This window comes from Ahaetulla prasina, chromosome 2 (genome assembly GCF_028640845.1).
Source record: "Ahaetulla prasina isolate Xishuangbanna chromosome 2, ASM2864084v1, whole genome shotgun sequence".
NCBI classification, from domain to species: domain Eukaryota; kingdom Metazoa; phylum Chordata; class Lepidosauria; order Squamata; family Colubridae; genus Ahaetulla; species Ahaetulla prasina.
Genome location: NC_080540.1, coordinates 84,717,835 through 84,735,489, shown reverse-complemented (window position 1 = coordinate 84,735,489; position 17,655 = coordinate 84,717,835). Strand labels below are relative to the sequence as shown.

General features: G+C 39.9%; 1 protein-coding gene across 1 annotated transcript; it reads left to right on the top strand.

The window, feature by feature from the left end:
- The first annotated feature begins 2,936 nt into the window (after positions 1 to 2,936).
- Positions 2,937 to 17,051, top strand: NIPAL4 (NIPA like domain containing 4). The gene is made up of 7 exons (XM_058171849.1): positions 2,937 to 3,046; positions 3,247 to 3,339; positions 7,970 to 8,218; positions 9,027 to 9,083; positions 10,849 to 10,939; positions 11,787 to 11,947; positions 13,596 to 17,051. Exons 2-7 carry the CDS (start codon positions 3,294 to 3,296, stop codon positions 14,198 to 14,200), a joined length of 1,209 nt encoding a protein of 402 aa, XP_058027832.1. The 5' UTR covers positions 2,937 to 3,046; positions 3,247 to 3,293; the 3' UTR covers positions 14,201 to 17,051.
- The last annotated feature ends 604 nt before the right edge of the window (positions 17,052 to 17,655 follow it).

Sequence of the window (17,655 nt, the reverse complement as noted above, 5' to 3'; positions counted from 1 at the left end):
TTTTTGCTTTAGCTGCTCTTGCCTTCTGGTAGCTCTTCGCATGCATGCACTAGGAACGGTTTTCTCCCATTCCTCTGCCTCTCTACTGTCTGCCTCTGGAGGCTCCAGAATCCGCCCATCGCTCCCAGATGGCCCTGGCCCCATCTCTGCCTCTGATGCAGAACCTTCTTCCGGGCCTTCCCCTAATTCCAGGACTGACCTCCCCAGCCTCCTCACTGTCCGAGTCCGCTGCCAGCTCCACAGGCTGCTGGTGGACCACAACAGCATGGAGGCAAGACTGGTAATACTGCTGATATCCCTCTCCAGTACCTGGAGACTATAAGGGCCTGAATCACTGAATCAGCTTGCTTTCATAAGTTGTGCGAGCTTCATCACTGGAAGCTTTCAAGAGACGGGACTGCCATCTGTCAGAATTGGTGTTGGGTCTTCTGCTGGGCTGAACTAGATAACCTACAAGGTCTATTCCAACTCTGTTAATCTGTTAGAATCCATAAGATTTAGAACAAGATTATACTGAATTCAAAATAAAATAAGATATGTATCTCAGGGTTGAACAGGGTTGAACTGTGGAGTCCTTGGTGTTCTCTGAGCTTGGTTGTTTGCTTGCAGATGTTTTATTACGTGACTAGGTAACACCATCAAAGATGAGTGTGGGGTATGCTCACATTCAGTAAGTCATACCTTGCCAAAACAAACAAAAAGTGCATAAATAAAACTTAAGAAGGAAAAATAGTTTAAATCAGAGTGGAAAAACGGATGGCCTTTCCACCTTTGAAAATAGACGTAGGAGTCCAAACATATGCCTAAGAAATGTCTAACTACCTGCCTTCCATTGAGGACCTGTATACTGCACGAGTCAAAAAAGGGGCTGTGAAAATATTTAGACCCCTCACATCCTGGACATAAACTGTTTCAACTCCTACCCTCAAAACGACGCTACAGAGCACTGCACACCAGAACAACTAGACACAAGAAGAGTTTTTTCCCGAACCCCATCACTCTGCTAAACAAATAATTCCCTCAACACTGTCAAACTATTTACTAAATTTGCATTACTATTAATCTTCTCATCTTTCCCATCATTCATCTCCTTCCACTTATGACTGTATGACTGTAACTTTGTTGCTTGTATCCTTATGATTTATGTTGATATTGATTGGTTCTTGGTTGCTTATTTGTACCCTAGACTATCATTAAGTGTTGTACCTTAGAATTCTTGATGAACGTATCTTTTCTTTTATGTACGCTGTGAGTATATGCACCAAGACAAATTCCTTGTGTGTCCAATCACACTTGGCCATAAAAAATTCTATTCTATTCTATTCTATTCTATTCTATTCTATTCTATTCTATTCTATTCTATTCTATATTCTATATCAATCATCAACCAATCCATTACCTCACACTTAGAAACTAACAACCTACTCTCCAATAAACAATTTGGTTTCAGGAAAAAATTATCATGCAACTTACAAATTCTTCACTGTAAAAACATATGGACTACAAATCTCGATCAAGGCAAAACAATAGAGGCAATCTACATAGACTTCTGCAAAGCTTTTGACTCAGTAGTACACGATAAACTTCTCCTAAAACTAAAATCCTATGGCATTTCAGGACCCCTTCACAAATGGATATCTGCATTTCTGTCCAACAGACAACAAGTGGTCAAAATTGGCAATGCTCTATTAAATCCTGTTCCTGTCAAGAGTGGGGTTCCTCAAGGCAGCGTCCTTGGACCAACACTCTTCATACTATACATTAATGATCTTTGTGATCATATCGCAAGTAATTGTGTTCTCTTTGCTGACGATGTCAAACTATTTAACACCACAGACAATGCATCTATCATCCAAAAAGACCTTGATCATCTAACCACTTGGTCTAAAACTTGGCAACTCCAGATCTCAACCAGCAAATGCTCAGTCTTACATATTGGAAAAAAGAACCCAAACACTAAGTACATACTTGATGGACATTACCTTACAGATGACCCCCCACCCCGTTAAAGACCTTGGAGTTTTCATGTCAAATGATCTAAGTGTCAAAGCCCACTGTAACTACATAGCAAAAAAGGCTCTAAGAGTTGTAAACCTAATCTTGCGTAGCTTCTTTTCCAAAAACACTACACTACTAACCAGAGCATATAAAACATTTGCTAGACCAATTCTAGAATACAGCTCGCCTGTTTGGAACCCTCACCACATCTCTGACATCAATACAATTGAGCGAGTCCAGAAATATTTTACAAGAAGAGTTCTCCATTCCTCTGAAAACAACAAAATACCTTATCCCACCAGACTTGAAATCCTAGGCTTAGAAAACTTGGAACTCCGTCGCCTTCGACAAGACCTAAGTTTAACTCATAGAATCATCTATTGTAATGTCCTTCCTGTTAAAGACTACTTCAGCTTTAATTGCAACAATACAAGAGCAACCAATAGATTTAAACTTAATGTTAACCGCTTTAATCTAGATTGCAGAAAATATGACTTCTGTAACAGAATCATCAGTGCTTGGAATACTTTACCTGACTCTGTGGTCTCTTCCCATAATCCTAAAAGCTTCAACCAAAAACTTTCTACTATTGACCTCACTCCATTCCTAAGAGGACCATAAGGGGCGTGCATAAGCGCACAAACGTGCCTACCGTTCCTGTCCTATTGTTTTTCTTTTCTTTTCTTCTTCCTATATATATATTGGTGCTTATACCTCCTAATATTTACTCATATATATGTTTATATACTATATAATCCTTTTTATATGATGTTGTGACAAAAATAAATAAATAAAATAAATTCTATTCTATTCTATGAAAGCGCAAGGGACTCGTGCAGAAAGCCAGGTACACACAGAATGCCTGCAAGGGCTCGTATGTGACGTGCTCCGCTCCAAAAGTCCGCCGATCTCGTAGGTCCAGGAGGACAGGTGTGTGACGCTCAAGGAGGCACCACGCAAGAGGAGGAGGAAGGAGTGGCGCGGCGTATCCGTCTGGAGCAGGTGCGATCCCACTTTCGCCAGGGGGCAATTTTCAAGCTCCGCGCAGGTTAGGCGAGGCAGGGCGAGGAGAAAGGAGAGAGGGGAGGGGAGGGAAGGGAAGGGAAGGCCGTTCTTCCTTCCGAAGCTGACGGCCGAAGGGAGCCAACAGTGAAAGAGGGAGGCGGCAGCGAAGCCGAGCGAACCAGCGTGGGCACCAGGCGCGCATCTCACCCCGTCTCCATATTTCCTCCTGCCGCGTCTCCTTAGCGGCTGCCTTTTAGGAATGTGCTGATTCTTCTCACCCCGAAGCGCGCATGGAGCTCCCGGAGCCACTGTGGGTGAATAGGAGCTGTGCCAGCGGTGAGTGAGCGCGCTCGTTTTGCCTCCAGGTTGGCTTTTGAAGAGGCTCCCTTTCCTACCCGCTTGCATTTCTCTTGTTCACGGAAAACCTTTCTTCCAAATTCGTTGGCTTCTAAGAAAAGATTTAGGGAGAAACTTTCCTCTCTCTCTCTCTCTCTCTCTCTCTCACACACACACACACACACACACACACACACACACACACACACACCTCCTTCGCGACGATCCTGACTTCATCTGTCGTCCCTAGGAGAGATGCAAGAAGGCCGACTGATTTCTAAAAAAAACCCTGAAAATTTAAAAATGGATAAGGTCTCCACCCCAGTTCTTTCCTCCCACTTGGCCCACCTTGCCTCCTCTTTGGCACAGCTCTTTCTTCTGTGGGAAAAGATCGGAACCTACCCGTTTTCTTGGCTTCCAGAAGTTTTCCCTCAACTCTTCCTCCTCCTCCTCCCTTTCCTCCTACAAAATTTAACAAGAATGTATAATTACTGTATAATTCAGTATTTCTCAACCTTAGTGCCTTTGAAGAGGTGTAGACTTCATCTTCCTGAGCAGAATTCTGGGAGCTGAGGTCTACACTTCTTAAAATTAATCTGCCAAGGGTGATATAATTGCTGGATCAAAAGGGAGACGGATTAGCTGAGGGCAAGGTGACTTTTTTAATGAACTTAACTGATTTCCTAATTCATTTTGCATTCAGCTGTAAAACAGTTTGCACTGTGATACTTATTGATTTGGGATTAAGAATTCAGCCGGGTTTTTTTATTTAATGCATGGTGAAACCACACAAGGCCCAAGATTGTGGTATGGTTCATGGGAGGAGGGTTGCCTCCAAACTGCTTTTGAAAACATTCTCTTTGGCATTCATGAGTAACTCTCAAGGCAAAACTGGAATTCAGACTAGTGGAATGTGGGTCATTTTCCTGTGATACAACTGTTGTTAATTGCGAAGTCATGTCCAACCCATCATGACCCCATGGACAATGTTCCTCCAGGCCTTCCTGTCCTCTACCATCCTCTGGAGTCCATTTAAGCTCACGCCTACTGCTTCAGTGACTCCATCCAGCCACCACATTCTCTGCCGTCCTGTTCTTCTTTTGCCCTCAATCTTTCCCAGCATTAGGCTCTTCTCCAGTGAGTCCTTCCTTCTCATTAGGTGGCCAAAGTATTTCAGTTTCATCTTCAGGATCTGGCCTTCTAAAGAGCAGTCAGGATGGATTTCCTCTAGGACTGACTTGTTTGTTCGTGATATAACTGGGGGAAGACCAAATCGAGGAAGCAAAGATCTTGAGTATATAAGGAACAAATCAGCTCCATCAAGCCACTCCTGTTTGTCCTAAGCCTACAAAGTTAGTGAAACCAGACCTTATTAGAAATGGAGGTGAAAGGATCAGGGGTGTAATTGCCTAACATCCTGCCACAATCCTGTTCAGCTTTTCAGCTTCTTTTATAGAGTTTGCTCTATATTTTTCTAAGCAAAATATAGAGCAGCAAACTGTTTGTTCTGAAAGAAGATTCTTTAGGCAGTGGATCCTGAAAGAGTTATTAGAAGCCTGATCCAGGAAAGCAACCTCTTAATTCTACAGATTGATGTGTAATCACTTCTTCAGAGCAATAATGTTCTCCAGTTTGCATATTAAGAGGCATTATCCTGCTGCTCATACATAAATCTTTGCCATCTGTTGTTAAATTACCAATGTAGATTTAATTTATTCTTGCAGGAGCAAAATTGAGTCTTGTTTCCATAAACTAAATCCACTTGTCAGACTCAGTAGACATTGCTAGTCTTTCCCAGTACTGTACATTGCTGATTTTATTGGGGAGCATGTCTTATTACATGTGTCTAATTAAAATTTCCCATGGTTGACAGGTTTGTGTGGGTTAATTATGAGATTCTCTAGCATAGTCTGCAGAAATTTAGAAGAAAGGCAAGTTGCCTAAGTAAACAAACAGGTGTATATGAATTGCTAAAATATCCCATAATAAATTGGGATACCTGATTGCCTCTACAAAACAAGCCTTAGATCTGAGACAAATGGATTCAGTTTCCTGATTTGAAAAGTTGTCTTTTACTGATTCTAACAGAGGAATTGTTGTTCAAAACAATTTCTTCTTCCTTTGGGACAACCATGACCTGGATCACTGAGAATCTCCATAAGACATCCTTTTTTTAAATTTTGAAAGGAAATTCTACTTCTTTAATATGCTTTCCGCTTTATCACCACTTCTTTCTGCTGTGTACATGGACTAGGCCTAACATTCAATTCCTATCTATTCAGAGGGCTTTGAACTTAATCTCCTACCAAAAAGTACAGCAGAAGCTGTCTTAATAAAATATATGACTTAACAACTCTCCATTTTTAGCCTCTTTCTTTCTGATTATTTGCTTTTGAGGGTAACTATCGCAGAAGAAGGAAAGGGCCAGCTATTGCATGACATTAGGGCATTGTGGCTTCAGAACTAATAAGAATTCTCTTTTTGTTTTCAGGCTCACAAAGACTGTCCTGTATTAGGCAAAGTGCCAGGGTCTAAACACCACCATGCTATATTTGCATTGCTGTAGATATAATTTATCAGCAATATTCTTTTTTTCTGTTTAATTTGACAAAAGACAGATTTGAGTTTCCTGTTCCCTCAGTATATTTGGTCATTATCTCTCCTTTTGTATTTAAGCAGTTTTAGCAAATTCATAAATATGGAGCTGCTAATATATTTTTTTCTGTAATGATTCTTTCAATTCTATTCTTCAGTTTCTGATTTGTGAATGTATCCATTCAATGCATACTACTTCATTATTAAAACTCAAATAAGGAACAACAACCCCCCCAAAAAATATATATATAAATGAATGAGATTATTTATTTTTAAGAAGGTGGTTTTGATCCAGGGTTGTCTGGTTCAAAGAAAAAGACACTTCCTGACTTGTTCAAAGGAGCCCTGTCAATTTCTCTTGATGTCCTGTTCCACTACAATATCTGAATATGCAATTCCAAAACGTCCATGACATTCAGGAATTCATATATTTATTAACCAAATTTATACACCACCCATCTCACTAATAGTGACTCTGGGTAATTTACAGATTTTTTAAAAATCCATAAAATCCATACATAAAATAAAATTAACAAAGTTTAAAAGGCAGTTAAATGACAGAGTTAAAAAGATGGAGGGAATGCCCGTAAGCCACAAACAAACCCTAGAGTTGTATATTACTTTTCAGCCCCCATGCCAATTGCCCCCATGCCAATAAAACCCATATTTTAATGCTATTCTGGAATACCAGAAAGATAGGGATCAGCCTCACCTCAAGGGACAGAATGGATTGGGGCAATGACAGAGAAGGACCTCTTCCTAGACCCTGTTAATCAAAGTTCTTTAGCGGCCCTGCCTGATTGGGTGGGATGGGCCAATGTAATTGGGACAAGACAGGGTAACCTGGGCCCATGGCTGGAAGAGCTTTAAAGATGATCACAAATACCTTGAATGGCTGGGAAGAGGGCTGTGATGGGCAAAGAGACAGAAAAGGCTATATTGTCTGAGGAAAAAAATCCACTTATTACATATCTGGATTGAAAAAAATTTACTTGCCCCTAAAGGTGCCCTTGGAAAGCTTTGGTGAAACTGTTAACCTTCCTAGATTTTGTTCTCCCACTATATTTCACTTCTTCATTAAGAACATTAATTAATATTAAGAATGCGTATCTCATCTCATGAGAAACGCTTATGATTGCATGTGCAGCCCCCTGAACTCTCTTTTCACTGGCAGAGGGCTGCAAGAGGCCGTCCCGGCTGAAAACAGGGCACCGGGAGGCCACAAACAGCTACCCCAAGTTCCCTTTTCACTGGCAGAGGGTAATGCCCTCGCCATACCAGCCATGCCCCCCCAAGGTCAAACACAACACTGATGCGGTCCTCAATGAAATCTAGTTTGACAACCCTGTAATAGGAGACATCTCAGAACTTGTGAAAAAATATTATCTTCTCATTATTTCCACCTAATAAAATGGAGACAAGCTTTTCTTTGGGAAACACTGGAGCAGTCTGTTGAATATGTACTAAAATGATGTGTATAAATTGAAGGTTCCTGTAGATAATCTTACAATCAGGGATCCTTTTAAAGAGTGGAAATGGTCAAAGGCTATTTACAAATACTAATTTATTGCAGAGCAAGGCCAAACTTGAGCACATGCATTGGAAGGACAAAGCAATAATGTCATAGTCTTAGAAATATGTAATTAAAGAAGCAGTAGGTTTCCAAATACATGGCCTCATCTAAGCTGAATTTCAAGTCTGAAATATACCTTGAAAATATTTGTAGTCCAAGAAGAATACAGTGCCTCCAGATTGTTGGTTATTATAAGGTTGTGTTTTAAGGCATCTGAATGCCATTGTTTCTCAATTCTTCTCCTTGCATAGATTTGGAATGTATATTTTTAACCTCATAGTTTTTCTAAGAAGTAATTAAATGCCACTTGTGGTGCAAGAATCCAAATGAAGAAAGAAAAAATTCTTAGCAATAACATAATCTAGAAGGTTGCATGCAAAATTAAAGACATGTGGGCTGCTAGTTATTAATGTCTTAATTTCTAATCTTCTCTTCTCCCCCACATTTCCTTGTCTTGGTTAGGCTCTCTGATCACTCTGGCTTGCCTGAATCATCATGCTGTTTGTGAAATCATTAAGAATATCAGTTCTCCAGTTTCACCCCATACAAATCTTAATTTAAGCTCCAACTGGATGGTACAAGTTGAAGACAAATATGGCTTTTACATTGGCTTGGGCTTGGCCATCTTTTCAAGTTTTCTCATTGGCACCAGTGTCATCCTCAAGAAGAAAGGACTGCGTCGACTGGTGGAGAAAGGTGGCACCAGAGCTGGTATGAATTTTTTGATTTATGAGACGGGACAGAAAAATATGTTTTCTGGAAAAGAACTCTAGTGGCATTTAAGCCAACTTTCTTTAAGTGTTGTCGTATTGGACTTCAACTTTCTTAAAAATTCCGAGCCAGTATAATCAAGGATATGTTGCAGTGGCTCTGAATTTTGGAATAATGGTTGTTAGAAAATACAGCGGTCAAGTTCCAGTTTGAAGAAGTAATTAATACCTTTTGGCCTCTTAAGACCCCTTCAGATATCACATTGAATTCATCCTACAGTTGCCATTTTAAATACACAACCTGCAACTTTAGAGAGATGCTACTAGACAGTATTCATAGCACAAATCCAAGTGGATTAATAATCCAGTCCTGTTTTGTAGAATAACAATACTTTTTCTAGTATAATATATTTCTGGAGAAAATGTTGAAAAACAAGTCTGTAACAATATATGCTATGGCTTATGATAAAATGTTCAAGTCAGAGCATAAGGTTATGGCAGCTAATTTCAGAAATCTTAAGCCAGGAGAGTTCAGTCCATGCACGCAAAAGGTGCGGGTATGGGGGAGGGATTTTAAGGGCCTGCCAGTTCAGGTATTATTTACTTTTTTTTCTTGAAAGGCATTTAAAAGTCTTTGAACATATGTATGTTGTGAATTGTAGACCAATTGTTGTTTTTTCAGTCCAAGCTGTTGTTTCTTTCTCTCTTTTATGTTTAAGTACCATAGCATTCTGTTTAGAATTGATTTTATTTTATATAAAAGGTTTTTACAAAATGCTCCTCTAAATATGTCTTTTTTATTTCCCAAGGAGATGGAGGTCATGGCTATCTAAGAGACTGGCTGTGGTGGGCTGGTTTGCTAACCAGTAAGTACGATTATATTTAGCCAGGCTTGGGTTTGTATCTGATCAAATATTTAACCTTGATGATTACTGAGGACTTAATTGTGAGGACTCTGTGTTTCCCAGGGTTGTAAAGATTATTTTGCATGCTTCAGTTACAGAAGTTGTTTCTATTACTTTTTTTTTTGGGGGGGCCTTTTTGTACTTGAAGTTTATGTTTGAATACCTTAAAGATCTTTTTATGCTGAAAGGCCTCTTTGCACTGACAGATTACACTGAAGCTTGTGGAAATTATTTTTTCAGATCTTATCACCATAACATAGGAATGTTCAGGAATTTAAATGATTTCATTTTCAGAAGAGACATTTGCTGGTCAGAGCCAGCAATGTGCCTTGTAGCGCCTTCAGCAACTGACAAATTTATAGTGGTGTGAGCTTTGGTGGACTGAAATGCAGGAAATATTTGCAGGCAACTTCTCCCCCTGCCCTTTTCACAGTGCAAAGCCAGCCTCAGCCCCACCCAGGAGCTCTTTGCAAAGGGGTATTTTAGTGTGCTGCAATGGTTCAGGGGCTGCTTTATTTATTTTATTTTATTTATTTTATTTGTTCGTATTTGTATACCGCCCTATCTCCCGAAGGACTCAGGGCGGTTCACAGGCAAATAAAAAACATTTATGTACAAATTAAGATAACCATTAAAAAACTTATTCTAAAAGCCAAATTATTAAAAATAATATAAATATTAAAACCAGTTTAAAACCCCTATAAATTTAAAATCTAGTCCAGTCCTGCACAGATGAATAAATGTGTTTTAAGCTCGCGACGGAAGGTTCGGAGGTCCGGAAGTTGACGAAGTCCTGGGGGGAGTTCGTTCCAGAGGGTGGGAGCCCCCACAGAGAAGGCCCTTCCCCTGGGCGTCGCCAGACGGCACTGCCTAGCTGACGGCACCCTGAGGAGTCCCTCTCTGTGAGAGCGCACGGGTCGGTGAGAGGCATTCGGTAGCAGTAGGCGGTCCCGTAAGTAACCCGGCCCTATGCCATGGAGCGCTTTAAAGGTGGTTACCAAAACCTTGAAGCGCACCCGGAAGGCCACAGGTAGCAGTGCAGCCTGCGCAGGATAGGTGTCATACGGGAGCCACGAGGGGCTCCCTCTATAACCCAAGCAGCCGCATTCTGAACTAACTGCAGTCTCCGGATGCCCTTCAAGGGGAGCCCCATGTAGAGAGCATTGCAGTAATCCAGGCGAGACGTCACGAGGGCGTGAGTGACCGTGCATAGGCTATTCTTTAGGCTATTCTTTCTTTTTCATAGCACAAGGCAGCCGGCCGGGCATTCCTTGTCAGCAGTGAGAGCAAGAAGACAGTGAAAGCCAGATGGGGGAGAGCAGCAGGGGACCAAACAGGCATAGATGGTGTGGGAGGAAGGGAAGAGATAGGTGGGAGGGAGTTATGGTACCCTGTGGTCATAAGTGCAGGTGGGCTGCCAGTGCCTGAATTTTGATCACGTGACAATGAAGGATGCCGCAACGGTCATAACTTTAGGCACAGGTCATAAGTTCCTTCATTCAACACTATCATAACTTTGAACAATCTCTGAACAAATGGTCATAAGTCGAGGATTACCTGGACAGATAACTTTCTGCTTAGCATTCATAAGCTTTAATGTTTTCTTAGTAAGACAATTGTATGGAACTGAGTGGAGCTGCTGGCCAGTGAGAACCTAAATACTGGTAGTAATAGTTGTAATTCACCTGTTCTTTTTCTTTTTTTCTCCTGGTGGCTATTTGCTCAGTGGGTGGAGGAGAGGCCGCCAACTTTGCCGCATATGCCTTTGCAGCTGCAACAATTGTTACACCACTCGGGGCACTTAGTGTGCTTATAAGGTGACTTCCTTTTATTTTGCTCTGTTCTCCTACATTTATTCTAGGTCTAGGTGTTAATAATGTGATCTGGCTTGCCAGCAGAAAAGAGATTTCTAATCTTGTGCTAATATACCAGTAGCCAGATATGTACTTAAGTCCTGTTTTTTTTCCCCCCCTCTTAAAATTGATCTTGCATAATACTTTTATGTTTCAGTGACTTTAATCTATGTCAATTAATAGAATACAGATTTGTAAGGACTTTATGCAGGGGTGAAATGCTCCCGTTTTGGACTGGATCAGCCAATCTGGTAGTGATGGCAGTGGGTGGTTCAGAGAACCGGTAGGAAAAATCCCTCCTCCCCCCCACCCCGCCCGTGCCCAGCTAGCCACGCGATCGTCATAGCCTTTTTTTTTACTTTTAAAAGCATTTTTTAACAACCTATTCAGCTGAATAGGTTGTAAAAAGTGCTTTTAAAAGGTAAAAAAAAGGCTCTGACGATCCCAGCTGAGTTGCCTGATCGTCAGAGGCTTTTTTTCTACTTTTAAAAGCATTTTTTTGCAACCTCTTTGGCCTAAGAAGTTGCTAAAAAAATGCTTTTAAAAGTAATAAAAAAGATCGTGTGCCACAGCTGATGCCCATGCACTGTTCTACTTACCACATGCCTCCTTTTTGTGCACTGAGTGTGCGCACCTCGCATTTGGTGCGTGGTGCGCACTGCGCATACCGTACACAGCACGCACAAGCAGCCAGCAAACTGGTAGTAAACCGGTTCAAATTTCACCACTGACTTTATGTTTGTTATCAGTAATTTACAAGTGTAACAGGAAGAATAAAGGCTGTACTTCTGTATTTGTCTGTTGTGCCCAGTGCCATTTTGTCCTCTTATTTGCTTGGAGAACGGCTGAACTTGCTAGGCAAACTTGGCTGCATGCTGAGCATTGTGGGTAGCACCATTCTTGTGATACATGCTCCAGAAGAAGAGGAAATCACCACTTTGGGAGAATTGCTTTCAAAACTGAAGGAACCAGGTAAGCTTATGAAATAAGATAGCAAAGGAATGAAGGTGTTGTGTTTAGTTGGAATGTTATCATATCTGAACCAGCTTCCCAGGCGAAGTAATGTGATGGTTGTAAAACTGTCTTGCACAAGGGTGAATCTTCCATGATTTTGTACATATTTGGGTTTGGTGGCATCCCATGGGCTGTGCCAATTGTCTTGCTTCTCTTTCCGAGGGAGAAAATCTTCCATGAAACTCTCATGTCCTGTTGTCAATTTTTTTAAATATTTCATTTTGAATTGATATAAATTTCAATTTTAAAAAAATTGGTTTTCGAGATGAGATACAGAGAAACAGCTTTTGATGTTCAGCCTTTCAGAGAAAATAAGTATACAGAGCATGTATGCCTGCCTTTCACTGAATCTTATCCTTAGAGCTGTATGATCAGTTGCAAAGTAGCCCTAAATTCAATAATTGGAATATAATAATAATAATAATAATAATAATAATAATAATAATAATAATAATAATAATAATAATAATAATAATAATAATAATAATAATAATATTTTAATTTGTATACCGCCCTTCTCCCGAAGGACTCAGGGCGGTGAACAGGCAGATAAAATATAAATACACACAATAATTAAAAACATCCCTTAAAAAACTAATTTAAATGCCCAAAATGTTAAAAAACGTCCTCGCCCGTAGAATAACAAAATTTTAAAAACACGTCCAATAAAAGTAAAAATGAGGGTAGTCCAGCCATCCGAGATAAATATGTTTTAAGTTCCCGGCGAAAGGTCCTAAGGTCAGCTAATTGTCGAAGTCCGAGGGGAAGTTCGTTCCACAGGGTCGGAGCTCCCACAGAGAAGGCCCTCCCTGGGGCCGCCAGTCGACACTGTTTGGCTGACGGCACCCTGAGGAGTCCCTCTCTGTGGGAGCGTACCGGACGATGGGAGATAGAAGCCGGCAGTAGGCGGTCCCGTAGATAGCCCGGTCCTAAGCCATGGAGCGCTTTAAAGGTGGTAACCAATACCTTGAAGCGCACCCGGAAAACAACAGGTAGCCAGTGCAGTCTGCGCAGGATAGGTGTTATGTGGGAGCTCCGAGACGCTCCCTCAATAACCCGCGCAGCCACGTTCTGAACTAGCTGAAGTCTCCGGGTGCTCTTCAAGGGGAGCCCCATGTAGAGAGCATTGCAGTAGTCCAGGCGAGAGGTAACGAGAGCATGAGTGACTGTGCATAAGGCATCCCGGTCCAGGAAGGGACGCAACTGGCGGATCAGGCGAACCTGATAAAATGCTCTCCTGGTAATCCTACTGATTATTTCAGTAATCCCCAACTCCAGTAGTCTGCAGCCAGCAAGACAGGATAGATATTCACATCTGTCTGCTAGGTTTCTCCTCTCCTTCACGTTTTATAGGGCCATAGGCTTGTGTCCTTAAAAGCTTTGTTTATCTATAGACTTAAACCATGTTCTTGCATGTGTTGGAGGATGCCTATTCCTTACAATAAACTGATTGATTTATTTAAGTTCCTTAAAACAATGCAGTGCTCTGTTGCTCTACCCATCCATTTATTGTACTGGCCAATGCTTGTGCTAAGCATTGCATTCTATCTTGTATAAAAATGTCACGATTTGTCACCTTTTTTTGTTTTTTGTTTATTTCTTCCAGGTTTTCTTGTTTATGCCAGCATCCTCTTGGTTATCAGCTTAGTTCTGATTTGTTTCCTAGCACCACGTTATGGCCAGACCAATATTCTCATCTACCTCTCCATTTGTTCTGTGATTGGGGCTTTCTCCGTTTCTTCTGTTAAAGGGCTGGGCATTGCCATCAAGAGTTTTTTCACTCATCTGCCTGTTCTACAAAACCCATTGACCTGGATTCTTGTCTTCACATTAGTGGCTTCTATTGCTACTCAGATCAACTACCTCAATAAAGCTCTGGACATCTTCAATACTTCTATGGTGTTTCCCATTTACTATGTGCTCTTCACCACTGTTGTCATCACAACTTCAGTTATCCTCTTTAAAGAGTGGGTCACCATGTCTGTAATAGACATTATCGGGACGGTATGTGGATTTCTTACCATTATTTTAGGAGTCTTTTTACTCCATGCTTTCAAAGATATGGATGTCAGTTTGAAGAATCTGCCACAAACGTTCCAGACTTCTAATGAGCCGCCACCAATTAAGGATGACAAGAACACTTTAATAGAGCTGGAAAATCCAGACACCAAGGATCAGAACAAACCCAAAGTATTCATGATCTTCAGTTGAAACCTAATTTAATATTTCTATTTCTTTGAGTAATGGGGTCAAGCAGTATAAAAACATGCATGCATCTGAAAGAATTTAAATGAAACATCACCATCTGTGCCTTTTGAAAACCGCAACTAACTTCAACGCAGCTTGCTACCTCCACATTTCTGCATCGTGCTTCTCCTCTTTTCATCCTTGGCAATGGTACTAGATTTTGCACACTCTAGAATCAATAGCAGTGGTGAATGTATTTGTGTCAAACATGGGCATATCCCCTCTGCCTTTGGAAGAAATGTTCTACTGTCAACTGGCATTGTTTCTTCCAGATCTTTTTCACTCTTCCCCTATCTTCACGAGAAAAAGCTGTATTCATTGAAGTGTGTGAAGAATTTGAAGCTTCAAAAAAAAGCCTTTTATTTTTTCCAGCTAGGAATACCCAAGTCATTTTTTAAAAATATGGTAAAATAAATAGCTGCGTTTCCCTCCAGGTAGTAATGTTGCCCAAGACATTCAGAATTTCAGTCATGTCCTTATTCTTAAATGGTGCAGTCTCAAAAAATTGCCCTACAACATTTCTCTTGGATATTGGATTTTAATATATTTTGGTGCTTTTCCTATTTTAATTAATTTTACTGATACTATTAGATGTTCAGATACAGCAGCAGTTATCTTTCATTTTCCACAAATATGAATTATAATTTAATTGTGATAATGCTTTGTTCTTGTCCCCATACAAAACTATATTTTGTAGATATTTTGGAGGAATGGGGTAATTTCTATAATTTAGAACTCAGTTATGATCACAGAAAGTGTAAACTGGGATCAAAACTGTCAAAAGTTAATTAAGATTTAATTAAGTGAATGAGTTAGAGGCTTAACTGCCTATGATAATTATCACTAGCCACCCAATTAATGCTATTTTACTGGTTAATGAAAGTCTTTTTAGTCTGGATGACCAAGATGTTCCAATCTAAAGTGTTACAATTGTCTGTGCTTGTGAAGATTCGCAAGACTGGCTTGAGATAACTATTTATTTGTTGTATCAAGTGCAAAATTAACAAACTTAATTTTGTTAAGTTTGAAGGTATACTTCATTGCAAAAAGCTTCTGGATAAATATTTCAGGCTGTTTTGAGTCTTGCCTCTGTGCTTCTAAATTAATGAGCCTATTTTGATTATTGTAAAGTCAGAAAAGTAGACAAAGCAAGCTCATATATAGTTCCAATAAAGGAGAATATTTATAGCAGAGTTGAAATGAGGGTCCTTGGTGCTCTCTGAGCTTGCTTGTTTTTTTGCAGACATTTAATTACCCAAACTAGGTAACGTCATCAATGCTACTGATGATGTTACCTAGTTAGGGTAATGAAACATCTGCAAGAAATCAAGCAAGCTCAGAAAGCACCAAGGACCCCACATATATAGTTCTTTGTACTTTGCTATTGGTCAACAGCAGAACATAGTTCTCATTTATTAAAAAAGGACTATTTTATAATGCAATAGATACAACTGCAGGGATCACAAGAGCACATGTAATTTTTAAGAGGAATACCATAATAAGGTTTATTGGAGATCCGTCTATGTATATAGTTCATGGGATGGTTGTATGAAAGTGCTAAACCAAAAGTGTTCTCTGTACAATTTTTTGTAAAGTTGTATATTTTTTTGTAACAGCGTAGCACAAAGATGCCTTGCAATGGCATTCTGTTTCCTGGATCCTGGATTTGAAAGGGTGGCTTTGGGCCAGTTACTCTCTTAGTCCAACTCACTTCAGATAGCTGTGGGCAAAATAGGAGGAGGAAGGAGTGCAGGTAGTCCTGAACTTACAACCATTTGCTTAGTGACCAGAGTTACAACGGCACTGAAAAAAGTGAGCTATGATCATTTTTCACACTTACGACTGTTGCAGCATCCCCATGGTCATATGATCATCTTTGGCGATCTTCTGATAACCAGAGTTTGGCTGTACACCGCCCTGAGTCCTTCGGGAGAAGGGCGGTATAAAAATTTAAATAAATAAATAAATAAATAAGTCAATAGGGAAGATTGATTTAACAACTATTACTAACTTAATAACTGCAATGATTCACTTAACAATTGTGACAAGAAAGATCATAAAATAGGGCAACTCACTTAAAAACTGTCTTGCTCGGCAGTGGAAATTTCGAGCTCAATTGTGATAAATCAAGGACTTCCTGTATTAGGTATGTTCATCATCTTAATTATAAAAATAATAAAAATGGGGTAAAAAATCTGACCCCTCCCAAATTTCCCCTATTTGCAGCTTCGCTTCATATAAGTAGTCATTTTCTTCTATACATTTCCTACTTTATTTCCTTTGCTACTTTATTTCCAATGCAAAATGTTGTTTCTTGGTTTTTGAACCTGTAGATTGATGGGTAGATTGGTGAATAGATAGGTAAATAATTGTATACTGTAAAAAATAATAAAATTTTCAAAATTAAGGTTCTACATTGACTTTGGGGATGGAAAATGATATATTTGAAGCTTTCTGGATGGTTAGATGTAATGATCTGGTACTAAGGGCTGTTGTGTTCATCTGGCATCAGAAAACAACTTTTTGTATCTATTCCTTATGCTAAGCCATAATGTAGGTTTTGTTTAGCATGTATAAACCCAGCCACTCTGCTTTGGTTTTCATTATAGTGAAGGTTTGTTTCACAGGTACTACATTTTCCAAAACTACAAAAAAAATAAAACCATGTCAAGCAAATCTTTTAAAACTTTGGAGATCTTCGTTGCCAATGAATGTATTTTACAATTAGATAATTGTATAATCGAGTTTTGCAAATGGCTTTATAAATGACTGAAATTTGTTCTTGTTTGATTCATAAGACTTTTAGCACAATTCATTTACTGTATTTAGTACGGAAGAACATATTGTTTTTATGAACTTCCAAAGCTGGTAATCTGTTTCATTTGCTAGTTTCTATTGCCCCTTAACATCTTTTTCGAAATTAGCCTTGTTTTATGGGAGGCGATTTGTCATCTAATATAGCTAAAAAGCATGTATCACATTTGGAGAAATGCTCCTGTGTCTGAGATTTACTCTCTGAATGGTCTGTGAACAAAAAGAGAAAAAAATCCCATATTTCAACCTGACTTGATGGCCATAGGGGTTTAAAAATAAAAGTTCAATGTCATTGGGGGGGGGGGGACAGCACAAAGCTAGCCAACTTTAGTTGATCCTCAAAACTCAGAAATTATCTTTGAAGAAAACAGTGACAAACCACTTCTATACTGATAGCTGTTTAGTACCTCCTGAATCATAGGCAAAAAGCCTTATTGATTTACTGGGAAGGGCCGGCAGAATGGAATGTTGTTCTCTACTCTAAACTTTTGAGTTTCCCTAATCTAGTTCACCGGGGGGGGGGGCAAACTGGCGGCCCACGGACCAGTTGTGTCACACATAGGTCACGCCCAGCCCAGCTCCATGAATGGGAAAAACATCGCAAA